Raw genomic sequence first — 27,661 nt, 5'->3', positions numbered from 1 at the left:
TTTTCAGACAACAAGTTAAAGTGTAGGAAGCATGAGTTTTGAAAATCATACCTGCTTGCTCCTTTTTATTTGTCAACTTTTCGGTAGGGATGTTACGTTTGATACCGGAGTTACGAACGAGGCATGCGTCCAAATCGCTAGACAGTAAACTTCAAAGCAGTGTGCTGATGCCTGTATCACCTTATCAGCAGCATGTCATCAATGACGTCTGAAGATTAATTTCATCGAACAACCACCTGATTGGTTTGGTTTTGGGCTTGTGTCAAACAAGTCCAAAAACAACAACTGCAGGCTACTGACTGATCTACAAATCACCTTGCATGATAAATAACTACTTATTATTATTTATAAATCAGTCAGCCAGTCACCATTTACCCACAATGCAGCATGGATTTGATGCTCTCGAACACGGCCAGTGGTTTAGTAAATGACATAAAGACTATGCTGCTACGGTGAGGGATGTCCTCTATAATAATGACATAAAGGCTATGCTGCTACGGTGTGGGGTGTCATCTATAATAATGACATAAAGGCTATGCTGATACGGTGTGGGATGTCATCTATAATAATGTCATAAAGGCTATGCTGGTACGGTGTGGGATGTTATTTTACATTTACATTTAAGTCATTTAGCAGACGCTCTTATCCAGAGCGACTTACAAATTGATAATGTCATAAAGGCTATGCTGATACGGTGTGGGATGTTATCTATAATAATGTCAAAACAGACTATGCTGCTACGTGCTACGGTGTGGGATGTCATCTATAATAATGTGTCTGTTCTAAATTCTGTGTTGCTCAAAGCCTTGAGTAATGAACCTATTTTTGAGACTATTTTTGAGACTATTCCCCAGACCTGAATCCAATTGAGCACAACTGGGACATCATGTCTCGCTCCATCCACCAACGCCACGTTGCACCACAGACTGTCCAGGAGTTGGCGGGTGCTTTAGTCCAGGTCTGGGAGGAGATCCCTCAGGAGACCATCCGCCACCTCATCAGGAGCATGCCCAGGCGTTGTAGGGAGGTCATACAGGCACGTGGAGGCCACACACACTACTGAGCCTCATTTTGACTTGTTTTAAGGACACTACATCAAAGTTGGATTAGCCTGTAGAGTGGTTTTCCACTTACATTTTGAGTGTGACTCCAAATCCAGACCTCCATGGGTTGATAAATTTGATTTCCATTGATAATTTTTGTGTGATTTTGTTGTCAGCACATTCAACTATGTAAAGAAAAAAGTATTTCATAGGAATATTTCATTCATTCAGATCTAGGATGTGTTATTTTAGTGTTCCCTTTATTTTTTTGACTAATGTATATAAAATAATGATGTACAATAAAACAACATTCATTAAAAATGAATCATATGTAAACTAACAATATTGTAGACGTGATGCTAAATTCTAGATTTTTCTGCTTTAGTGTGTATATCGTATCCACTTAGTTATGTTAGGAGGTTCCCCATCTTTATGACCGGTCCTGTAAACTTCACCCCAACTTCTTTTATTCCCGGAACACAGTAACTTAAGAACATAAGTGTTTTTCTGACATTTTTGGGAAATTAAAGGGAAAATAAAAATAAATAAAAATACAGCACTAGCAGAGCCCCAAGTCCCCATCAAAGGCCAGCTGGATTTCACTCTCATATCCATTCCATGGACTTGATTCATTTCTGAGAAAATCTGAAAAGATCATTTGCACACATTTGTATGCTAATAGATTTCAGTGTTTGGATTCTGAAGGGCATCTATACAAAAGAGGTAGTCTCGACACTGTATTAATACCATTATGCATTTGTATCCCATCTACAGCTACCATCAAAGTTATTAATTTCCCTCCACAAGGGGGAGTACATGTAACGTTTCCAAAATGGGATAGTATTGTCCATGTAACGTTTCCAAAACGGGATGGTATTGTACATGTAACGTTTCCAAGATGGGTTAGTATTGTACATGTAACGTTTCCAAATGGGGTGGTTTTGTACATGTAACGTTTCCAAAATGGGGTGGTATTGTACATGTAACGTTTCCAAAACGGGATGGTATTGTACATGTAACGTTTCCAAATGGGGTGGTATTGTACATGTAACGTTTCCAAAATGGGATGGTATTGTACATGTAACGTTTCCAATATATGGGAAAGAATATAGTTCAGGAAATAATCCAAACATAGTTGTGCCTATTTAGGACATAATGTTATCTAGCTAAATAACGGTACTGCACTGTAGCTCATACAACGCCGACGGTCAAAACCGGCTTTCTAATATTTACGGTAATTAACTATAGTAACGTTATGGAAGATATTCACAGAAAACCAGAATTGTCTTCGTTATTCATCATTAGTATGTTATATTGTTATATCAATTATTTCAAGACGTATTCAGAGCCAAACATCAACCCAACTTAACCTTTTTAACTTGTTGTCGCATCCAAACTTGTCACCATCGTTTTCAGTTGTAATTGCGAAGTTCCTGGAAGAAGGCCAGCAACAACGGAGGTTCATCGATGAACCCACCTTCTAACAAGTTCTTTGAAGAACATTTTGGGGCTGTTTTTCATTGTCAAGAACCCTACGGTTCTTAGGGGATCTGAGAACAACTCCAGTTGAACCCTTCATTTTTAGAGTTGTAGTCGGCTCTATTTACTCTCAGATTCAAACATGCTGATTAGCATCAACGATCAGGTCAGATGCTGCTCCAATACAGTATGAGGTGAGACGGTGCACTGAGTGTCTATCAAAGCAAATTACATTTTATTAGTCACATGCGCTGAATACAACACGTGTCGTCGACCTTACAGTAAAATTCTTACTTACAAGCCCCTAACCAACAATGCAGTTTAAAAAAGTACAAATAAGAAATTTAAAGGAACAAGTAAATAAAGAGCAACAGTAACATAACAATAGACTATATACAAGGTGTTAGTGTCAAGAAAAAGTATGTGAAGCCTTTGGAATTACCTGGATATCTGCATAATTTGGTCATCGTCACATTTTGATCATCTAAGTCACAACAATAGACACACATAGTGTGCTTAAACTAATAACACACATTATTGTGTTTTTCTTGTCTATATTGAATACATCATTTAAACATTCACAGTGTAGGTTGGAAAAAGTATGTGAACCCCTAGGCTAACCTGGAGTCCTGGAGAAAAACCAGCCTGAACTGAGAGTTGTAGTTTCTCTTGCGATAAATCAGACCCAGCCTGAAATGTTTAATGTAGTAGGGAGTTGTAGTTTCTCTCGAGATCAATCAGACCCAGACTGAACTGTGTGATGTCGTAGGGAGTTGTAGTTCCTCTAGAGATAAATCAGGCCCAGCCTGAACTGTGTGATGTAGTAGGGAGTTGTAGTTTCTCTTGATATAAATCATACCCAGCCTGAACTGTGTGATGTAATAGGGAGTTGTAGTTTCTCTTGAGAAAAATCAGACCCAGTCTGAACTGTTTAATGTCGTAGGGAGTTGTAGTTTCTCTAGAAATAAATCAGACCCAGCCTGAGCTGTGTGATGAAGTGGGGAGTTGTAGTTTCTCTATAGATAAATCAGATCCAGCCTGAACTGTGTGATGAAGTAGAGTTGTCGTTTCCAACAGGCCAATATTCTACATAGTTTAGTGCATAAAACGTTGTAATTAACTACAATGCCCATAATCCACTGCGCACCTACTTGTCTTTCTGTGTTTCTTTTACACCTGTGTTAAGTTCTAAATAAAGAGTACAAACTCAGACGATAAGAAAAGCTCAAACCAAGTTTATTCACCCACTGAGTCACAGCTGCACAAGACCAAGACATATTCACACAAGCGCTGGTATTTAACCCTTTATGCTGAGTCTCCTCCTTACTGGTATTTAACCCTTTATGCTGAGTCTCCTCCTTACTGGTATTTAACCCTTTATGCTGAGACTCCTCCTTACTGGTATTTAACCCTTTATGCTGAGTCTCCTCCTTACTGGTATTTAACCCTTTATGCTGAGTCTCCTCCTTACTGGTATTTAACCCTTTATGCTGAGTCTCCTCCTTATTGGTATTTAACCCTTTATGCTGAGTCTCCTCCTTATTGGTATTTAACCCTTTATGCTGAGTCTCCTCCTTACTGGTATTTAACCCTTTATGCCGAGTCTCCTCCTTACACCTCTGTTGCTAGGCAGGCAGAACTTTTGAGATGTCAGTTCTTCCTCACTTCATCTGACCTCGGCCTAAATTCCTCCCTCCTCCCCACCTCACTGCTGTCCTGTTGACTTGTTCCAGACTGTGGCCCTTCTCCTTCCCACCTCACTGCTGTCCTGTTGACTTGTTCCAGACTGTGGCCCTTCTCCTCCACACCTCACTGCTGTCCTGTTCACTTGTTCCAGACTGTGGCCCTTCTCCTCTCCACCTCACCGCTGTCCTGTTGACTTGTTCCAGACTGTGGCCCTTCTCCTTCCATAGGATCCCTGACGTCTAACAATAACACATTCTGACAGAATGTAAACGTTCTACATTCCCCTCCCTCAAACAGTGACATGAATAAGGATATTCAATATCTTAAGTTCAGAAGTCAGAACCCATCACCTGCTATGTAAAAGAGACAGAAAAACGATCAATGCTATCTGGAATCCTTGGGACGTCACTACCTCAACAATTTTAAATGTCAACTTCAATGGGCTAGGGATGTCCCAGGGATGTATCTCTACCTGAAAATACATTATCTAAGTGATTGATAGTTTGTATTCAGCAGTCATAAAGCCTCATTTACTTTAATGAACTACTAAAATAGTGATTTTGTCAGACAGCAGCTCTACGCTTTATTGACTGACTGATCCATTCATCCTTCCATCCCTCCTCAGCCTTCCTCTCCTCTAAAGACCCTGTGAGGGTGGAGCTCAGTCAGAGAGCTGTTGAGGGACTGGTTAGGAAGAACACTTCTTCAGCCAGAGAGATGAAAGGTCACACATGGTTTAGATGGTAAATATTTATGTCCCCTTAGCGGTTCATCACGTAAGCAAAAGGGAATATGTTCCATCATCTATGTTTATTTACATTAGTGCAAGTTGTCCACTGATATTGGTGTAATTTCTCACCCCTTTTGGCTGTATAAAAGTTCATTTCCCCTCAGGCACACACATTTGGTCTTTGTTATTACCCGAGCCAATGCCTGTTCACCCCGCTATCATCCAGAAGGCGAGGTCAGTACAGGTGCGACAAAGCTGGGATCGAGAGACAGAAGCTGTTTTTCAATCTCAAGGCCATCAGACTGTTAAATAAGCGTTACTAACACAGACAGGATGCTGCCTACATACACAGACTTTAAATCATTGGCCACTTTAAGGAATGGAACACTGGTCACTTTAATAATGTTCACATATCTGGTATTACTCATCTCATATGTATATACTGTATTCTATCCTATTCTACTGTATCTTAGTCTATGTATTACTCATCTCATATGCATATACTGTATTCTATTCTATTCTACTGTATCTGTCTATGCCACTCTGACATCGTTCATCCATATATTTATATATTCTTATTCCATTACTTAGATTTGTGTGTATTAGGGATTTGTTGTGAAATTGTTAGATATTACTGCACTTTTGGAGCTAGAAACAATTAACTTTTTTTGTAAACTTTAGTTTACAGCGCATTCTGAAAGTATTCAGACCCCTTGACTGTTTCCACATTTTGTTACCTTACAGCCTTATTCTAAAATGGATTAAATAGAAAATGTTCCTCATCAATCTTCACACAATATTTTTATTTAACTAGGCAAGTCAGTTAAGAATAAATTCTTATTTACAATGACGGCCTACCCCGGACGATGCTGGCCATCACACTGCCCATCTGGACAAGAGGAATACCTGTGTAAGAATGCTGTTCATTGACTATAGCTCAGCATTCAACACCATAGTACCCTCCAAGCTCTTCATTAAGCTTGAGGCCCTGGGTCTGAACCCCGCCCTGTGTAACTGGGTCCTGGACTTCCTGACTTCCACCACCCCCAGGTGGTGATACCCACAAGGATGGGTGCTCAGCCCCTTCCTGTACTTCCTGTTCACCCATGACTGCGTGGCCACGCATGCCTCAATCATCAAGTTTGCAGACGACAAAACAGTAGTAGGCCTGAATACCAGCAATGATGAGACAGCCTACAGGGCAGAATTGAGGGCCCTGGGAGTGTGGTGCCAGGAAAATAACCTCTCACCAAACATCAACAAAACAAATGAGATGATTGTGGACCTCAGGAAACAGCAGAAGGAGCACCCACCTATCCACATCGATGGGACCGCAGTGGAGAAGGTGGAAAACTTCAGGTTCCTCGGCGTACACATCACTGACAAACTGAAATGGTCCACCAAACACAGACAGTGTGGTGTACATCAAAGCCGGGACAGAGAGACTGAAAAACAGCTTCTATCTCAAGGCCATCAGACTGTTAAATAGCCATAAGTAGCACATTAGAGGCTGCTGCCTATATACATCGACTTGGAATCACTGGCCATTTTAAAACTAGTCACTAATAATGTTTACATATTTTGCCATTACTCACCTGATATACTGTATTCTATTCTATTCTACTGTATCTTAATCTATGTATTACTCATCTCATATGTATATACTGTATTCTATCATATTCTAATGTATCTTAGTCTATGTATTACTCATCTCATATGTATATACTGTATTCTATTCTATTCTACTGTATCTTAGTCTATGTATTACTCATCTCATATGTATATACTGTATTCTATCCTATTCTACTGTATCTTAGTCTATGTATCACTCATCTCATATGTATATACTGTATTATATCCTGTTCTACTGTATCTTAGTCTATGTATTACTCATCTCATATGCATATACTGTATTCTATTCTATTCTACTGTATCTGTCTATGCCACTCTGACATCGTTCATCCATGTATTTATATATTCTTATTCCATTACTTAGATTTGTGTGTATTAGGGATTTGTTGTGAAATTGTTAGATATTACTGCACCTTTGGAGCTAGAAACACACGCATTTAGTTAGATATTACTGCACTGTTGGAGCTAGGAACACGAGCATTTAGATAGATATTACTGTTGGAGCTAGAAACACAAGCATTTAGTTAGATATTACTGCACTGTTGGATCTCGGAACACAAGCATTTCGCTATACCCGTAATAACATATGTACAGTGCCTTGCGAAAGTATTCGGCCCCCTTGAACTTTGCGACCTTTTGCCACATTTCAGGCTTCAAACATAAAGATATAAAACTGTATTTTTTTGTGAAGAATCAACAAGTGGGACACAATCATGAAGTGGAACGACATTTATTGGATATTTCAAACTTTTTTAACAAATCAAAAACTGAAAAATTGGGCGTGCAAAATTATTCAGCCCCTTTACTTTCAGTGCAGCAAACTCTCTCCAGAAGTTTAGTGAGGATCTCTGAATGATCCAATGTTGACCTAAATGACTAATGATGATAAATACAATCCAGATGTGTGTAATCAAGTCTCCGTATAAATGCACCTGCACTGTGATAGTCTCAGAGGTCCGTTAAAAGCGCAGAGAGCATCATGAAGAACAAGGAACACACCAGGCAGGTCCGAGATACTGTTGTGAAGAAGTTTAAAGCCGGATTTGGATACAAAAAGCTTCCCAAGCTTTAAACATCCCAAGGAGCACTGTGCAAGCGATAATATTGAAATGGAAGGAGTATCAGACCACTGCAAATCTACCAAGACCTGGCCGTCCCTCTAAACTTTCAGCTCATACAAGGAGAAGACTGATCAGAGATGCAGCCAAGAGGCACATGATCACTCTGGATGAACTGCAGAGATCTACAGCTGAGGTGGGAGACTCTGTTCATAGGACAACAATCAGTCGTATATTGCACAAATCTGGCCTTTATGGAAGAGTGGCAAGAAGAAAGCCATTTCTTAAAGATATCCATAAAAAGTGTTGTTTAAAGTTTGCCACAAGCCACCTGGGAGACACACCAAACATGTGGAAGAAGGTGCTCTGGTCAGATGAAACCAAAATTTAACTTTTTGGCAACAATGCAAAACGTTATGTTTGGCGTAAAAGCAACACAGATCATCATCCTGAACACACCATCTCCACTGTCAAACATGGTGGTGGCAGCATCATGGTTTGGGCCTGCTTTTCTTCAGCAGGGACAGGGAAGATGGTTAAAATTGATGGGAAGATGGATGGAGCCAAATACAGGACCATTCTGGAAGAAAACCTGATGGAGTCTGCAAAAGACCTGAGACTGGGATGGAGATTTGTCTTCCATCAAGACAATGATCCAAAACATAAAGCAAAATCTACAATGGAATGGTTCAAAAATAAACATATCCAGGTGTTAGAATGGCCAAGTCAAAGTCCAGACCTGAATCCAATCGAGAATCTGTGGAAAGAACTGAAAACTGCTGTTCACAAATGCTCTCCATCCAACCTCACTGAGCTCGAGCTGTTTTGCAAGGAGGAATGGGAAAAAAATGTTGTCTCTCGATGTGCAAAACTGATAGAGACATACCCCAAGCGACTTACAGCTGTAATCGCAGCAAAAGGTGGCACTACAAAGTATTAACTTAAGGGGGCTGAATAATTTTGCACTGCCAATTTTTCAGTTTTTGATTTGTTAAAAAAGTTTGAAATATCCAATAAATGTCGTTCCACTTCATGATTGTGTCCCACTTGTTGTTGATTCTTCACAAAAAAATACAATTTATATATATTTATGTTTGAAGCCTGAAATGTGGCAAAAGGTCGCAAAGTTCAAGGGGGCCGAATACTTTCGCAAGGCACTGTATGTGACAAATAATATTTGATTTATTATAAAGCTCATTTGTGTAAAATGTACTTTTCCCTACTTATCTCTTTACATTGCTTATGCATATTCAGTGGCCTAGCTGCTTCCAAACTGTCATAGGCCAATCCTGGTAGATCTGAACCTAATTCAGCTTGGAGTGATCAGATGACAGAAGTCACATTTAGGTGCCAGGTGTAATTGAGGCCATAGATGCTCCAAATCCATTAATTTGGAATGTTTTAAATAATATGACTAAATGTGTTTGTTTCTGTGTTGCAGGGGCAGTCAAGAAATAGAACGACAAGGCCACAGAACATGACATAAGCAGAGCAGTGGGAGACCACCTCAAGCCCCTGGTAGAGCTGGGGGTGGTGTTTACCACTCCACCACACCTTCAGAAGGCTGGAAAAGTGGAATTGATCTGTTTGATCCATTTGTTTGTTTCAGTTGTTGAATCCTTTGATGTATTGTTGATTTCAACATTTTTCATTTTCAACAAATGAACTGGGTTGGTTGAACAGTGATACTATACTGACATTGTGGAAGATATACTGAATTTATACTGTTTTTCTTACTAAGATGGACCAAGATATGTGTTGCTTTTGCACATATTTGTTCATTGGTATAGCAAGAGCCTGTTGATTGATTGGTCGGTCATTGGGTTAATTTGTTTCGCAATATGTTGAAATCAAATCAAGTTTTATTTATACAGCACATTTCAGACATGGATGCAACACAATGGCTTCACAGGAAAAAAACAATAAAAAAAACAATGAAAATGAACTGAAATATTTACCACAAGGTACATACAAAAAAACAGAAGAATAACAACTGAAAGACTAATGGGCATTCTAAGGAAAACCCATTGATAATATTAACAATTACAGCCTGACTGATGCTATTAGATTGCTGGGTGGGGGGGGGGGGGGGGGGGATAGGGGTAATTTTATATATACAGTGCCTTCAGAAAGTATTCACACCCCTTGACTTGTCCCACATGTTGTTGTGTTACATCCTGAATGTATAATGGTTCCAACAGGAAGATGTAACACTGGGTGGTCTTGATCTTTAGTCCTACATGGAACACAGAACAGACTGCGAACAAAAGTGCAAAGGTATTTTATAGCCAAGATACACCCCTTTCAACCTACATGGCGAACAACAGATGTATAGAATGGGTCACAAGGTTAAGATTGGTATGAAAGATACTGTCTGCTGAGAATTATAAGTATCTGCTGTAAAAACAGTACTCTTTGTGTAGAGACCAGAGTCTGGCCCTGGGGTCATCTCTCCCTGGTACCATATAGAACAGAAACATTAACTCATGTTCTGGAATGCGGTCTCTTTAGGTTTCATCACCCAAAAGACATTGTAAATCTCCTGTCAGTGTTTTCTCCCAGAGGCCCATCCTCAGTAGAACACAGACACCCTCTATTTTGTTGCATAAAACAACCATTTGATGCAATAAAAGTATAATAACATAATCTTGCAGTTTTGCTCTCACAGTGTCCACTGAAAGTTGACAAGTAACAACAACTGGGACCTAAAAGACACCCACCATGAGACCCACTAAATCTGCCCAAGAAGAGGGAAACAAAATAATAACCCACACCAAACTTACAGACAGGAAATCAACCAAAAAAGGTGGCGCAACTAGAGGTGTTGACATTCCACATTATCAAGACAACTGGAGCACTGGGCCAGACACTCTTAAATAGAACCTGCCCACCACGAACAGAAAACAACTTCCATTTCACATTATTATCAACTACAATGCTTCACCTTCACCAATATACACATGGTGTCTACTGGCTGTCAACAAATAAAAACAAGAAAAAAACATGTATTTTTTCCCCATTAGCTTCTAGAACATGTTTATTTCTATAGAATCCTAAAACTCACTAGCTTCTAGAACTCTCGTCTCAATGGAACAAGCCCAAACAAAACTCATCTCTATTACGGAAAGTCAAAATAATTTGTGATCAATGGATCGCACTGGCTAAACAAAAACCACCATTTTCTTGGACTACCCAACCGTGAGACAATCAGAAACCAAATTGTCCTCACCATGGACACAAGCACCAAAACCACTGTTGTTCAGACAAGTAACAATACATCACTGATATCGATTCGGGGGGAAATCAGGTTGTAAGTGCTGTTGAAACTAACACAACTAAACAAAACACATGGAAATGGAAGATATTTTACCTCGCTGGTTAGAGGACAACCTGCAGAAAACAGTCAGCTATAATTTGGAGTGACGCATTTAAATATAGGGGTCGCTAAGCAAAGGAACACAACACTTATTTGTCATAACCCATCGATATCATTCTAAAATCATTTAAGTGAATGAAGGGAGATGAGGTTTCATGTCCTGTTAAAACTAACAGCTCAAAACCCACACGGAATATCTCCAGATTGACCAATACTCTTCCCACGTTGATTACAGCTGTAAGATTTCTCTCCTGTGTGTTTTCTCTGGTGTAGTGTTAGAGTGCTAGATGCAGCAAAACTCTTCCCACATTTACCACAGTTGTAAGGTTTCTCTCCTGCGTGTGTTCTCTGATGAATTGTAATGCCTGATGAGGTGAATCTCTTCCCACAGTCAGAGCAGCAGTGAGTTCTCTTCCCTGTGGATCTCTGCAGGTGTTTATTGAGATGTTCTGATCTGGAGAGACTCTTCTCTGCCTCTTCAGCTTCATGAGGTTGTTGAGGCTCCCCAGAGGATCCACGATTGTCCCGTATCTCTCCTGTGTGAATAACAAAGTCAGACAGATGATTAAAGGCCCACAACAGTGGTAATCCACTGTAAAAGGTGATGCCAACAGCGTAGCCATGATGTTGTACAACAATTGATGGCTGTAATGAATGTTAAAAGTATTTTACAATTGTCTTAAAATGAGCAAGAAGCCATATTTTGTCTTGTTTTCACAGTAGTTACATCTAAGATTGTAGGCTAAAAATAAGTTATTCATGTTGTTGAAATTCTAAGCAGTGTGCCAGACAACTTTTGGTCTCCAATATAGGCCCCCTTCTGTGTTTGCTAAAGTTGGCGCACAAGGGCGACGCGCACACAATTTGGTGTTTAATAAACACAATTTTGTTGTAGAAACTCCTCCCTGCAATTGAGGAAACCACTAGTTATGGATGTAGTTTTTCTGCCTGGAGCAAAAATGGTGAGCGAAGATTTTAGTTTTTCATAATGTATTCTGAATATTACAGCGCACTATCAGTGCAAGATTAGGATGCTACTCATGGAAACTCACATTAACTTCTTATAGCTGGGGGCATAATTGAGTAGCTTGGATGAATAAGGTGCCCAGAGTAAACTGCCTGCTACTCAGTACCAGAAGCTAAACTATGCATATTATTAGTATATTTGGATAGAAAACACTCTGGCGTTACTAACACTGTTTGAATGATGTCTGTGAGTATAACAGAACTAATATGGTAGGCAAAAACCTGAGAAAAAATCCAACCAGGAAGTGGGAAATCTGAGGTTTGTAGTTTTTCAACTCTTTTCCTATCGAATACACAGTGTCTATGGGGTCATATTGCACTTCCTAAAGCTTCCACTAGATGTCAACAGTCTTTAGAACCTTGTTTGATGCTTCTACTGTGAAGTGGGAGGAATGAGAGGGGATTGAGTCAGAGGTCTGGCAGAGTGCCATTAGCTAACCACACGTGTTCACGTGAAAGTTAGCTTGCTTTCCATTGCATTTCTACAGACAAAGGAATTCTCCGGTTGGAACATTTTTGAAGATTTATGATTAAAACATCCTAAAGATTGATTCTAGACGTCGTTTGACATGTTTCTACGGACTGTAACGGAACGTTTTGACTTTTCGTCTGCTTGCGCGTCATGAATTTGGATTACTGTGCTAAACGCACCAACAAAAAGGAGGTAAGTGGACATAAATGATGAACATTGTCGAACAAATCAAACATTTATTGTGGACCTGGGATTCCTGGGAGTGCATTCTGATGAAAATCATCAAAGGTAAGTGAATATTTATTATGCTATGTCTGACTTCTGTTGACTACACAACCTTGTGGTTAGAGCGTTGGACTAGTAACCGCAAGGTTGCAAGTTCAAACCCCCAAGCTGACAAGGTACAAATCTGTCGTTCTGCCCCTGAACAGGCAGTTAACCCACTGTTCCCAGGCCGTCATTGAAAATAAGAATGTGTTCTTAACTGACTTGCCTGGTTAAATAAAGGTACAAAAAAATCTGTTTGGCTTGTTTTGGTCTCTGAGCGCTGAACTCAGATCATTGCATGGTGTGCTTTTTTGGTAAAGCTTTTTTGAAATCTGACACAGTGGTGGGATTAACAACAAGTTTATATTTTATATGGTGTAAAATACTGGTGGTGTTTGAGGGTCACAGGGTTTGAGAATACTGGGATAATGTAATGTGTTGTAATTCTAAATGTCCTGAATAAAGGAAAATATCTCTGTGTTTTGTACAATAGCCTATCCATCAAGGAATAGTTCTCTACACATTATGAATAATGTGTAATTATTTTTAGAACCATGACCGTATCCAGTTGGGTGTTGGCAATGAAGGTGACTCTCGGTTTGGATTTAAACTCTGAAATGATTCGTTTGAATGTAGCAAATCAACTGCTATACACTTCACCTAATTTTATTTTTTTATTATTTATTTATTTCACCTTAATTTAACCAGGTAGGCAAGTTGAGAACAAGTTCTCATTTACACCTGCAACCTGGTCAAGATAAAGCAAAGCAGTGCGACACAAACAACAACACAGAGTTGCCCATGGAATAAACAAACGTACAGCCAATAACACAATAGAAAATAAAAAAAATGTATATACAGTGTAGCTCGGGGATTCGATACAGAAACCAATAGGCTAGCCACCGCCTTAATAAGCATACATACTCAATTTACGTCACAAATAGTGAGGTTAGTATGAGTATTCAAATACAGCTCAGGTCTCTGTGTTGCCATTTTGTTTCTGTTTAAATCCTAGATTGCCCCTTTAGCAAAGCCACAACAATCAACCAATCTGCAGTTCAAACAATAACTAAACTAATTCCACCAATGTTTTTGTAATAGGATGATAGTGAGGCTGGAGAAATGTAACTACTCTCAAATTCATAAACAGACCTATGGATGGAAGGACTGACCATTCATGATATCAACAGTATAGTTTTAACCATGTTGAGGCAAAACAGTGTTGGTTTACATTGTTTCTAAACATTGGAGAGAAAAAAAAGCTTATTTTGGGTTCTGATGGGGTACAACAGTTGAACTAAGCTCATGAGGCATGTGTTATATTCTTCAAGAATCAATGGATGGAAATAAATAATTTAAATGTAGCAATTGCATATTTCCCCTTTAACACCACACATCAGTCCCACAACTGCCTCTGTTTTGAAGACAGTACTTACTAGTGTTAATCAGTGCCCGGTTTCCCAAAACCATCTTACAGCTAAGTTCACTGTTAGAACAATTGGATGCCTTAAGATGCGTTTGGGAAACTGGGCCCAGATATCCAGTTTCCTCCACCTCCTTTTATGATGTGACAGTCATCTCCCCCTCCTCATCTTTCACTCCAAAAACTGCATCCTCTTCTTTCTCTGCCTCTTTCACCCTGAACATGTCTTCCTCTTCTTTCACTGAAACAGCCTCCTTTTCCTCAATACCTTCTTTCTCCGTCCAGCAGACCTCCTCTTCTTTAGCAAGAAGAGAGTAGCTTAGTGACCTCATGGTCAGAGATGTTAGCTACCGAGGCTAGTTCTAACTTAACCAGCACGCTAGCTGACTAATAACAGAAAAAAGCTTATATTTGGGGTTCTGATGGGGTACGACAGTTGAACTAAGCTCATGAGGCATTTATAAATGACTTCTTCAAGAAACAGATGGGTACATATCATTAATGTATATGTCCCAAAATGGATGTGACAACTGCTGATTGCCCATTTAAGACTACATATTGGGCTAATCTAATAGGAGATATTGAGGACTACAGTATTTCAGGTATTGCCATTGGATGCATTTGATCAATTGTTAACGTTTTGTTGATGGTCCACTCTTGATGTTCTACACGTTACAGTGTAACTTCAGCCATTCCTACAGAACAACATTAAAGTGTAGAACCCCTTTACTGCTTATGGGTTCAACGACTGCAGAGACGGTACTTACTGGTGTTCACTCGATCTCCAACCTCCTCTTCTTCCTCCAATGTGACAGTCATCTCCTCGTCCTCAGTCACTCCAAAAACTGCACCCTTTTCACTTCCTCCTATTTCACTCTGAACATATCTTCCTCTTCTTTCACTGAAACATCTTTCTCTTCTTCTATCACGGTAACAGCCTCACCTTCTACTTGTTTTTGTATTGTAACATCCTCCTCTTCCACGAGACCTTCTTTCTCCGTCCAACAGACCGCCTCTTCTTTATCAGGAGAGTAGCTAAGTGACCTCATGGTCGGGGATGTTAGATAGTTAGCATTAGCGTTCAAAGAGAAGCATGTGTTGATTGATTCATTTTTAATGAGTGATAAAATAAAACTTTACACCCACTACACATTTGCATTGAACCATACTTCTAACATGGATCATTTTGACCCCAGAGGCATATCTTTTATCACAGACAAAATGTGGTTTAGTCAATTCTTCAATTTTTTTCATGACTTTGTCAATCAACTTGTTCTTAATAAATTTAAATAATGGTTTAGTGTTTCTGTATAAATATGGACTTTTAACAAATTCAAATCATTTGGAGTCATTTTGACCCCAGACAAATACACCTTTGATAAATAGGACGTTTATTTCAAATCAAAATCAAATCACATTTTATTGGTTACATACATGTGTTTAGAAGATATAATTGCGGGTGTAGTGAAATGCTTGTGTTTCTCACTCCGACAGGGCAGTAATATCTAACAAGTAATAGCTAACAATTTTACAACAAATACCCAATACACACAAATCTAAGTATTTGAATCTTGGTTTCTCTGTATACATGATCCATCCCACCAGAGGGTGGAAGGGCTCCTGTATCAGTGGTTTTGACCAGATAGACACCTGCAGACACACAGTATTGCCAACACTCTGCCAGCGGTAGAAAACTCTGCCAGCAGTATACAGTGCATTCATAATGTATTCAGACCCCTTTACTTTTTCCACATTTTTTTTACGTTACCTCCTTATTCTAAAATTGAAGATTTTTTCTCTCATCAAATCTTCACACAATACCCCAAAATGACAAACCAAAATCAAGTTTTTAGACATTTTTGCACATATATTTATTTAAGTATTCAGACCCTTTACTATGAGACTCGAAATGGAGCTCAGATGCATCCTGATTCCATTGATCATCCTTGAGATGTTTCTACAACTTGATTGGAGTCCACCTGTGGTAAATTCAATTGACTGGATATGATTTGGAAAGACACACACCTGTCCATATAAGGTCCCACAGATAACAGTGGATGTCAGAGCAAAAACCAAGCCATGAGGTCAAATAAATTATCCGTTGAGCTCTGAGACAGGATTGCGTCGAGGCACAGATCTGGGGAAGGCTACCAAAACATTTCTGCAGCATTGAAGGTCCCCAAGAACACAGTGGCCTCCATCACACTAAACTGGAAGAAGTTTGGAACCACCAAGACTCTTCCAAGAGTTGGCCACCCGGCCAAACTGAGAAATCAGGGGAGAAGGGCCTTCATCGGGGAAGGGAACAAGAACCCGATGGTCACTCTGACAGAGCTACAGATTTCCTCTGTGGAGATGGGAGAACCTTCCGGAAGGACAACAATCTCGGCAGCACTCCACCGATCAGGACTTTATGGAAGAGTGGGCAGACGGAAGCCACTCCTCAGTAAAAGGCACATGACTGCTAGCTTGGAGGTTGCCGAAAGGCATTCAGGCCAAAGAGTTCAATCTTGGTTTCATCAGACCAGAGAATCTTGTTTCTCATGGTCTGAGAGTCTTTAGGTGCCTTTTGGCAAACTCTAAGCGGGCTGTAATGTGCCTTTTACTGAGGAGTGGCTTCCGTCTGGCCACTCTACCACAAAGGCCTGATTGGTGGAGTGCTGCAGAGATGGTTGTCCTTCTGGAAGTTTCTCCCATCCCCACAGAGTAACTCTTGAGCTCTGTCAGAGTGACCATCGGGTTCTTGGTCACCTCCCTGACAAAGGCCCTTCTCCCCGATTGTGCAGTTTTGCCGGGTGGCCAGCTCTAGGAAGAGTCTTCCAAACGCCTTCCATTAAAAAATGATGGTGGCCACTGTGTTCTTGGGGACCAATGCATTTTTTGGCACCATTCCCCAGATCTGTGCCTCGACACAATCCTGTCTCGGAGCTCTAAGGACAATTTATTTGACCTCATTGCTTGGCGTTTGATCTGACATGCATTGTCAACTGTGGGACCTTATATAGACAGGTGTAATCATACACAATATGATGTCATGTGGCCGAAACAAAAACACATTCTCAGTCAAAAATATAAGTCTACAGCCTTTCTATTCTCTCATTTGATTTCAGGTTCTCTGAATGTCCTTCCACTCAGAGCGAGCAGTGGTTGGACTTTTATTGTGTGTGTCCTCTAATGCTCCTTCAAGGTTACTTGACCAGGTAAAACAATTTCCAGACTGGGAGCATTGGAAAGGGTTTTCTCTTCTGTATCCTCTCATGAGCTTTAAGGTCTGCCATTCGTGAAAATCTATTTTTACACTGGGAGCAGAAAATGCTTTTCTCCTCTATGTATTCTCTCATGCCTTTTCAGGTTAGTTAACATGGTAAAACTCTTTTCACACTGGGAACATTGGTAAGGCTTTTCTCCTGTGTGTATCCTCTCATGAGCTTTCAGGTGCCCTATCTGAGTAAAACTCTTTCCACACTGGGAACATTGGAAAGGCTTTTCTCCTGTGTGTATCCTCTCATGAGCTTGAAGGTCCCATAACTGAGTAAAACTCATTCCACAGTGGGAACAGTGATAAGGCTTTTCTCCTGTGTGTATTCTCTCATGCCTTTTCAGGTTAGCTAACACGGCAAAACTCTTTCCACAGTGGGAGCATTGGAAAGGCTTTTCTCCTGTGTGTAGTCTAGCATGCTTTTTTAGGTTTCCTATCCGAGTAAAACTCTTTCCACAATGGGAACATTGGAATGGCTTTTCTCCTTTGTGTATTCTCTCATGTTCTTTTAATTGCCCTATCTTAGTAAAACTCTTTCCACACTGGGAACATTGGAAAGGCTTTTCTCCTGTGTGTTTCCTCTTATGAGCTTTTAGGTCCCCATCCTGATTAAAACTCATTCCACATTGAGAACAGTGATAAGGCTTTTCTCCTGTGTGTATTCTCTCGTGTCTTTTCAGGTTAGCTAACACAGCAAAACTCTTTCCACACTGGGAGCATTGGAAAGGCTTTTCTCCTGTGTGTGTCCTCTCATGCAGTTTTAGGTTCCCTAACCAGCAAAAACTCTTTTCACAGTGGGAGCAGTGGTGTTGTCTCGCTGGTTTGGGCATCTCTGGGTCTGGTTCCCCTGAAGGACTCTTCCCGCTGTCAGAGTGAGAGGCTGGTTTCTCCCCTGCAAAAGACAAACCGTATCTAGTTAAACAGAGACCTGAATGAAACCTCCACATGATAAAATTGTCTTCCTATGAGGTTTAATCTAGACTCGATCCCTCAATAAAAGAACAGAACTGGTCATCACAGAGTGGTTTGTAGCTTTGTAGGCTGGGTAATTCCATTTGAATTCAATACATTTTTGACAGCATACCTTTTGATTAAAAAAAAGCTTTGCTTACATGTTTGACGATGGAAGAAGTGGCAAGAAAGTGACTTTTTGTAACTGAATGTAAAAACATTCATGAGATATACAGTACCGGTCAAAAGTTGACACACCTACTCATTCCAGGGGTTTTCTTTATATTTACTATTTTTTACATTGTAGAATAGTGAAGACATGAAATAACACATATGGAATCATGTAGTAAACAAAAAAGTGGTAAACAAATCAAAATATATTTTTGAATCTTCAAAGTAGCCACCCTTTGCCTTCATGACAGCTTTGCGCACTCTTGGCATTCTCTCAACCAGCTTCACCTGGAATGCTTTTCCAACAGTCTTGAAGGAGTTCCCACATATGCTGATCAATTGTTGGCTGCTTTTCCTTCACTCTGCGGTCCAACTCATCCCAAACCATCTCAATTGGGTTGAGGTCGGAATATTGTGGTGGCCAGGTCATCTGATGCAGCACTCCATCACTCTCCTTCTTGGTCAAATAGCCCTTACACAGCCTGGAGTTGTGTTGGGAGATTGTCCTGCTGAGAAACAAATCATAGTCCCACTAAGTGCAAACCAGATGGGATGGTGTATCGCTTCAGAATGCTGTGGTAGCCAGACAGGTGTGTGCCTTTCCAAATCATGTCCAATCAATTGAATTTACCACAGGTGGTCTCAAAATCAAGTAGTAGAAACATCTCAAATCAAATTTTATTTGTCACATACACATGGCTAGCAGATGTTAATGCGAGTGTAGCGAAATGCTTGTGCTTCTAGTTCCGACAATGCAGTAATAACCAACGAGTAATCTAGCTAACAATTCCAAAACTACTACCTTATACACACAAGTGTAAAGGGATAAAGAATATGTACATAAAGATATATGAATGAGTGATGGTACAGAGCGGCATAGGCAAGATGCAGTAGATGGTATCGAGTACAGTATATACATATGAGATGAGTATGTAAACAAAGTGGCATAGTTTAAAGTGGCTAGTGATACATGTATTACATAAAGATGGGGTAGATGATATAGAGTACAGTATATACATATACATATGAGATAAATAATGTAGGGTATGTAAACATTATATTAAGTAGCATTGTTTAAAGTGGCTAGTGATATATTTTACATCAATTCCCATCATTAAAGTGGCTGGAGTTGAGTCAGTGTGTTGGCAGCAGCCACTCAATGTTAGTGGTGGCTGTTTAACAGTCCGATGGCCTTGAGATAGAAGCTGTACTGACCTCACCTTCTGGATGATTGCGGGGTGAACAAGCAGTGGCTCGGGTGGTTGTTGTCCTTGATGATCTTTATGGCCTTCCTGTGACATCGGGTGGTGTAGGAGGGCAGGTAGTTTGCCCCCAGTGATGCGTTGTGCAGACCTCACTACCCTCTGGAGAGCCTTACGGTTGTGGGTGGAGCAGTTGCCGTACCAGGCGGTGATACAGCCCGACAGGATACTGTCGATTGTGCATCTGTAGAAGTTTGTGAGTGCTTTTGGTGACAAGCCGAATTTCTTCAGCCTCCTGAGGTTGAAGAGGCGCTGCTACGCCTTCTTCACGATGCTGTCTGTGTGGGTGGACCAATTCAGTTTGTCTGTGATGTGTACGCCGAGGAACTTAAAACTTACTACCCTCTCCACTACTGTTCCATCGATGTGGATAGGGGGGTGTTCCCTCTGCTGTTTCCTGAAGTCCACAATCATCTCCTTAGTTTTGTTGACGTTGAATGTGAGGTTATTTTCCTGACACCACACTCCGAGGGCCCTCACCTCCTCCCTGTAGGCCATCTCGTCGTTGCTGGTAATCAAGCCTACCACTGTTGTGTCGTCCGCAAACTTGATGATTGAGTTGGAGGCGTGCGTGGACACGCAGTCGTGGGTGAATAGGGAGTACAGGAGAGGGCTCAGAACGCACCCTTGTGGGGCCCCAGTGTTGTGGATCAGAGGGGTGGAGATGTTGTTACCTACCCTCACCGCCTGGGGGCGGCCCGTCAGGAAGTCCAGTTGCACAGGGCGGGGTCAAGACCCAGGGTCTCGAGCTTGATGACGAGTTTGGAGGGTACTATGGTGTTAAATGCTGAGCTGTAGTCGATGAACAGCATTCTCACATAGGTATTCCTCTTGTCCAGATGGGTTAGGGCAGTGTGCAGTGTGGTTGAGATTGCATCGTCTGTTGCGGTAAGCAAATTGGAGTGGGTCTCAGGTAGGGTGGAGGTGATATGGTCCTTGACTAGTCTCTCAAAGCAATTCATGATGACGGAAGTGAGTGCTACGGAGCAGTAGTCGTTTAGCTCAGTTACCTTCGCTTTCTTGGGAACAGGAACAATGGTGGCCTTCTTGAAGCATGTGGGAACAGCAGACGGGGATAGGGATTGATTAAAATGTCCGTAAACACACCAGCCAGCTGGTCTGCGCATGCTCTGAGGGCTCGGCTGGGGATGCCGTCTGGGCCTGCAGCCTTGCAAGGGTTAACACATTTAAATGTTTTACTCACCTCGGCTGCAGTGAAGGAGAGTCCGCATGTTTTGGTTGCGGGCCGTGTCAGTGGCACTGTATTGTCCTCAAAGCGGGCAAAAAAGTGATTTAGTCTGCCTGGGAGCAAGACATCCTGGTCCGTGACTGGGCTGGTTTTCTTTTTGTAATCCGTGATTGACTGTAGACCCTGCCAAATACCTCGTGTCTGAGCCGTTGAATAGCGATTCTACTTTGTCTCTATACTGACGCTTAACTTGTTTGATTGCCTTGCGGAGGGAATAGTTACACTGTTTGTATTCGGTCATGTTTCCGGTCACCTTGCCCTGATTAAAAGCAGTGGTTCGCGCTTTCAGTTTCACGTGAATGCTGCCATCAATCCACGGTTTCTGGTTTGGGAATGTTTTAATCGTTGCTATGGGAACGACATATTCAACGCACGTTCTCATGAACTCGCTCACCGAATCAGCGTATTCGTCAATGTTGTTGTTTGACGCAACCGTATTCGTCAATGTTGTTGTTTGACACAATACGAAACATATCCCAGTCCACATGATGGAAGCAGTCTTGGAGCGTGGAATCAGATTGGTCGGACCAGCGTTGAACAGACCTGAGCGTGGGAGCTTCTTGTTTTAGCTTCTGTCTGTAGGCAGGGAGCAACAAAATGGAGTCGTGGTCAGCTTTTCCAAAAGGAGGGCGGGGGAGGGCCTTATATGCATCGCGGAAGTTAGAATAGCAATGATCCAAGGTTTTACCAGCCCTGGTTGCGCAATCAATATACTGATACAATTTAGGGAGTCTTGTTTTCAGATTAGCCTTGTTAAAATCCCCAGCTACAATGAATGCAGCCTCAGGATGTGTGGATTCCAGTTTGCAAAGAGTCAAATAAAGTTCGTTCAGAGCCATCGATGTGTCTGCTTTGGGGGGAATATATACGGCTGTGATTATAATCGAAGAGAATTCCCTTGGTAGATAATGCGGTTGACATTTGATTGTGAGGAATTCTATATCAGGTGAACAGAAGGACTTGAGTTCCTGTATGTTGATGTGACCACACCACGTCTCGTTAACCATAAAGCATACGCCCCCGCCCCTCTTCTTACCAGAAAGATGTTTGTTTCTGTCGGCGCGATGCGTGGAGAAACCAGCTCGCTGCACCGACTCCGATAGCGTCTCTCGAGTGAGCCATGTTTCCTTGAAGCAAAGTACGTTACAGTCCCTGATGTCCCTCTGGAATACTACCCTTGCTCGGATTTCATCAACCTTGTTGTCAAGAGACTGGACATTGGCAAGTAAGTATGCTAGGGAGTGGCGCGTGATGTGCCCGTCTTCGGAGCCTGACCAGAAGACCGCTTCGCTTGCCTCTTTTACGACGTCGTTGTTTTGGGTCGCAGGCTGGGATCCATTCCGTTGTCCTGGGTGGAAGGCTGAACACAGGATCCGCTCCGGGAAAGTCATATTCTTGGTCGTACTGATGGTGAGTTGACGCTGCTCTTATATTCAGTAGTTCTTCTCAACTGTATGTAATGAAACCTAAGATGACCTGGGGTACCAATGTAAGAAATAACACATAAAAAAATTAAAAAAACTGCATAGTTTCCTAGGAACGCGAAGCGAGGCAGCCATCTCTGTCGGCGCCGGAAGGCGATGATCAATGGAAACAGTATGCACCGGAGCTCAATTTCAAGTCTCATAGTAAAAGGTTTGAATACTTATGTACATAATAATATTAAATAAGTAAATAATAAATAATGTTTTTTCTTATAATAAATGTAGCATTTTTTCTAAAAACCTATTTACGCTTTTTCATTATGGGGTATTGTGTGTAGATTGATTAGGATTTTTTTAATTGTAGAATAAGGCTGTAACGTAAAATGTGGAAAGACTTTAGTGACATAAATAAGGGATTAAAGACATATATATATATATATATATATATATATATATATATATATATATATATATATATATATTTGCCCCACTGTGTGTGTGTGTGTATATATATATTCACACACACACAGTGGGGCAAAAAAGTATTTAGTCAGCCACCAATTGTGCAAGTTCTCCCACTTAAAAAGATGAGAGAGGCCTGTAAATTTTCATCATAGGTACACTTCAACTATGACAGACAAAATGAGAAAAAAAATCCAGAAAATCACATTTTAGGATTTTGAATGAATTTATTTGCAAATGATGGTGGAAAATGAGTATTCGGTCGTCAATAACAAAAGTTTATCTCAATACTTTGTTATATACCCTTTGTTGGCAATGACAGAGGTCTAACATTTTCTGTAAGTCTTCACAAGGTTTTCACACACTGTTGCTGGTATTTTGGCCCATTCCTCCATGCAGATCTCCTCTAGAGCAGTGATGTTTTGGGGCTGTTGCTGGGCAACACAGACTTTCAACTCCTTCCAAAGATTTTCTATGGGGTTGAGATCTGGAGACTGGCAAGGCCACTCCGGGACCTTGAAATGCTTCTTTCGAAGCCACTCCTTCGTTGCCGGGCGGTGAGTTTGGGATCATTGTCATGCTGAAAGACCAAGCCACGTTTCATCTTCAATGCCCTTGCTGATGGAAGGAGGTTTTCACTCAAAATCTCATGATACATGGCCCCATTCATTCTTTCCTTTACACGGATCAGTCGTCCTGGTCCCTTTGCAGAAAAACAGCCCTAAAGCATGATGTTTCCACCCCCATGCTTCACAGTAGGTATGGTGTTCTTTGGATGCAACTCAGCATTCTTTGTCCTCCAAACACAACGAGTTGAGTTTTTACCAAAAAGTTATATTTTGCTTTTAATCTGACCATATGACATTCTCCCAATCTTCTTCTGGATCATCCAAATGCTTTCTAGAAAACTTCAGATGGGCCGGATCATGTACTGGCTTAAGCAGGGGGACACGTCTGGCACTGCAGGATTGGAGTCCCTGGCGGCGTAGTGTGTTACTGATGGTAGGCTTTGTTATTTTGGTCCCAGCTCTCTGCAGGTCATTAACTAGGTCCCCCCGTGTGGTTCTGGGATTTTTGCTCACCATTCTTGTGATCATTTTGACCCCACGGGGTGAGATCTTGCATGGGGCCCCAGATTGAGGGAGATTATCAGTGGTCTTGTATGTCTTCCATTTCCTAATAATTGCTCCCACAGTTGATTTCTTCAAACCAAGCTGCTTACCTATTGCAGATTCAATCTTCCCAGCCTGGTTCAGGTCTACAATTTTGTCTCTGGTGTCCTTTGACAGCTCTTTGGTCTTGGCCATAGTGGAGTTTGGAGTGTGACTGTTTGAGGTTGTGGACAGGTGTCTTTTATACTGATAACAAGTTCAAACAGGTGCCATTAATACAGGTAACGAGTGGAGGACAGAGGAGCCTCTTAAAGAGGAAGTTACAGGTCTGTGAGAGCCAGATATCTTGCTTGTTTGTTGGTGACCAAATACTTATTTTCCATCATAATTAATAAAAAAATCCTAGAATGTGATTTTCTGGAGTTGTTTTCTTATTTTGTCTGTCATAGTTGAAGTGTACCTATAATTAAATGTACAGGCCTCTCATCTTTTTAAGTGGGAGAACTTGCACAATTGGTGGCTGACTAAATACTTTGTTGCCCCACTGTATATATATTTATTATTATATCACTCAGATACAGGACAGACACCTCAGAACAAACTTCCTTTAACTTTTTTGGGGGAAACAATGTTACTATGGTTATTGTTGTTCCATGTTGTGAATGTTCTCCAATGTGTTTCAGCAGTATAGACAAATATTTTTTTGACAAAACAACTTTTTCAATATTTTTTGTTGATACTTACAATTCAAAATTAAATAGCAAAATTTTCCTTGGTATAACCTTAAAACATTTCTCATTCCGTTGTCGTTGGAGTGAGGCCTATCCTACTGGTGAAGGGGGTCTCATTCATATGGGAAATTATTTGGCAATCCTTTCTTTGGGGTAATTATATCATTTGGGAAAATGTATTTCAATTTATTTACCTATTGGACCCACCACTATGTAATTTCTCTCCTGTTCTATTAGACCCACCACTATGTCATTTCTCTCCTGTTCTATTGGACACACCACTGTCATTTCTCTCCTGTTCTATTAGACCCACCACTATGTCATTTCTCTCCTGTTCTATTGGATCCACCACTATGTAATTTCTCTCCTGTTCTATTGGACCCACCACTCTGTCATTTCTCTCCTGTTCTATTGGGCACACCACTATGTCATTTCTCTCCTGTTCTATTAGACCCACCACCATGTCATTTCTCTCCTGTTCTATTGGACGGTGTGTTCATCTCTGTCAGATATGAACCTCTACCAGGTGAACTGTATAGAACGGTGTGTTCATCTCTGTCAGATATGAACCTCTACCAGGTGAACTGTATAGAACGGTGTGTTCATCTCTGTCAGATATGAACCTCTACCAGGTGGACTGTATAGAACGGTGTGTTCATCTCTGTCAGATATGAACCTCTACCAGGTGGACTGTATAGAATGGTGTGTTCTAATAAAACACTATAGGAGTTGTCTCCAGATGCATATTCATGCCATGACGCTAGTAGCTTAGCATTTCTCTCCATTGAATACAGGCGGTTGAAGTCAACAACCCTCATAGAATATAAACAAGATTACAATAATAAGATGAATCCACCAATCCAAATAAAGAATAGGTTGGAGCAAGACAACCCACAGTGCCGCTTTGTGGACAATGACTCCCCTCGTTAGGGCAGAGAGACACCTTGTCAGTATATCCATAATCTTTGGTGTAGCCAACCCAACAATCACATGGCACTATTGGGGGACACGGTGTGTAGTAAATCATCACAACACAAAAATCACTACATGCCGTGCCCCCCAGTCTGCGGTCAGCAGATAGACCCTTCTCAAAGAAACATGTTAAGTCACTTTTTGGAAACGGAACGGAGAAAACAAGGGGTAGCTTGCTCTCTACGTCGTCTGATGATTCTAGACATATCAGTCATCATCCCAGGGCCCTCCGTTGAAGAGGTATTGACAAGCAAACCCCGAATATCCAAAGTTAAAAACACATTTAAGGTGGTACTTACTGGTGTTAATCAGATATCCCCTCTCCAGCTCTTCATCTTCCAATGTGACTGTAATCTCCCCTTCCTTCTTCACTCCAAAAACTGCATCATCATCTTTCTCTTCTTCCTCCTCTTTCACTCTGAACTCGTCTTCCTCTTCTTTCACTGAAACGTCTTCCCCTTCTTCTTTCACTGTAACAGCCTCACCCTCTACTTCTTGTTTAACTGTAATATCCTCCTCTTCCTTCTCCTCTTTCACGACAACGTTCAGCCCCAGAGTTTCTTTCTCCGTCCAGCAGACCTCTTCTTTAACAGGAGAGGAGTTTAGGGAGCTCATTTTCGGGGATGTTAACTAGCTAGCTATCATTAGCAACTAGGCTAGTGCTAACTTAACCAGCCAGCTACTTTAGCTGAATAATACAAAATAACGTAATATTAAATAGTTTAACAAGTAGATACGACAGACGTGTGTCTAAAAGACAGTATCTAATATACATGGAGAGCATATAAATAGCTTGAATCTTTCGGCTATGTTGGCTAGCAAGCTACCGAGGTGGTTGACGAGCTGTTTCTGAAGAACCGTCCACTAGATTATACGTCACGCTGGCAGCGTCGCCTGAAAGACGCACATCGCCGTCTGCTGACTGGAGGGTAAACGCAGTTGAGGATCATATTTTATTTTCAGATAAAGTTAATTTTAAACGTATTTAATTAACTTTTTTTGTAAACTTTAGTTTACAGCGCATTCTGAAAGTATTCAGACCCCTTGACTGTTTCCACATTTTGTTACCTTACAGCCTTATTCTAAAATGGATTAAATAGAAAATGTTCCTCATCAATCTTCACACAATATTTTTATTTAACTAGGCAAGTCAGTTAAGAATAAATTCTTATTTACAATGACGGCCTACCCCGGACGATGCTGGCCCAATTGTGCGTCCCTATGGGACTCCCAATCACGGCCAGATGTGATTCAGTGCCTTAGACCGTTGCGCCACTCGGGAGCCTGTAAAGCAAAGGTAACTGAACTCAATGACTATCGCCCCATAGCATTTACTTCCCATCATCATGAAGTGCTTTGAGAGACTAGTCAAGGATCATATCACCTCCACCTTATCTTTCACCCTTGACCCACTTCAATTTGCTTACCGCCCCAATAGATCCACAGATGATGCAATCACCATCACACTGCCCATCTGGACAAGAGGAATACCTGTGTAAGAATGCTGTTCATTGACTATAGCTCAGCATTCAACACCATAGTACCCTCCAAGCTCTTCATTAAGCTTGAGGCCCTGGGTCTGAACCCCGCCCTGTGTAACTGGGTCCTGGACTTCCTGACTTCCACCACCCCCAGGTGGTGATACCCACAAGGATGGGTGCTCAGCCCCCTCCTGTACTTCCTGTTCACCCATGACTGCGTGGCCACGCATGCCTCAATCATCAAGTTTGCCCTTATTCTACTGTATCTTAGTCTATGTATTACTCATCTCATGTATATACTGTATTCTATCATATTCTAATGTATCTTAGTCTATGTATTACTCATCTCATATGTATGTACTGTATTATATCCTATTCTACTGAATCAAAGTCTA

General features: G+C 41.1%; 1 protein-coding gene across 1 annotated transcript; it reads right to left on the bottom strand.

Annotated features, from left to right (window-relative positions):
• Positions 1–15,290: 15,290 nt before the first annotated feature.
• Positions 15,291–26,637, bottom strand: LOC135542403 (zinc finger protein 239-like). The gene is made up of 2 exons (XM_064969333.1): positions 26,085–26,637; positions 15,291–18,343 (listed from the first exon to the last, which is right to left on the bottom strand). The coding sequence occupies exons 1-2, from the start codon at positions 26,398–26,400 to the stop codon at positions 17,487–17,489; spliced, it is 1,173 nt and encodes a 390-aa protein (XP_064825405.1). The 5' UTR covers positions 26,401–26,637; the 3' UTR covers positions 15,291–17,486.
• Positions 26,638–27,661: the final 1,024 nt, after the last annotated feature.

The sequence above is a fragment of the Oncorhynchus masou genome, chromosome 6, assembly GCF_036934945.1.
Source record: "Oncorhynchus masou masou isolate Uvic2021 chromosome 6, UVic_Omas_1.1, whole genome shotgun sequence".
Classification (NCBI taxonomy): Eukaryota; Metazoa; Chordata; class Actinopteri; order Salmoniformes; family Salmonidae; genus Oncorhynchus; species Oncorhynchus masou.
This window is presented reverse-complemented; position numbering and strand designations above follow the sequence as displayed.

Excerpts from the sequence above, each read along its gene's own strand:
- LOC135542403 (XM_064969333.1), bottom strand. The coding sequence starts at position 26,400 with ATGAGCTCCCTAAACTCCTCTCCTGTTAAAGAAGAGGTCTGCTGGACG. Across the intron at positions 18,344-26,084 it reads GGGATATCTGATTAACACCA|GGGAGAAACCAGCCTCTCAC; the intron begins GTAAGTACCACC and ends TGTCTTTTGCAG.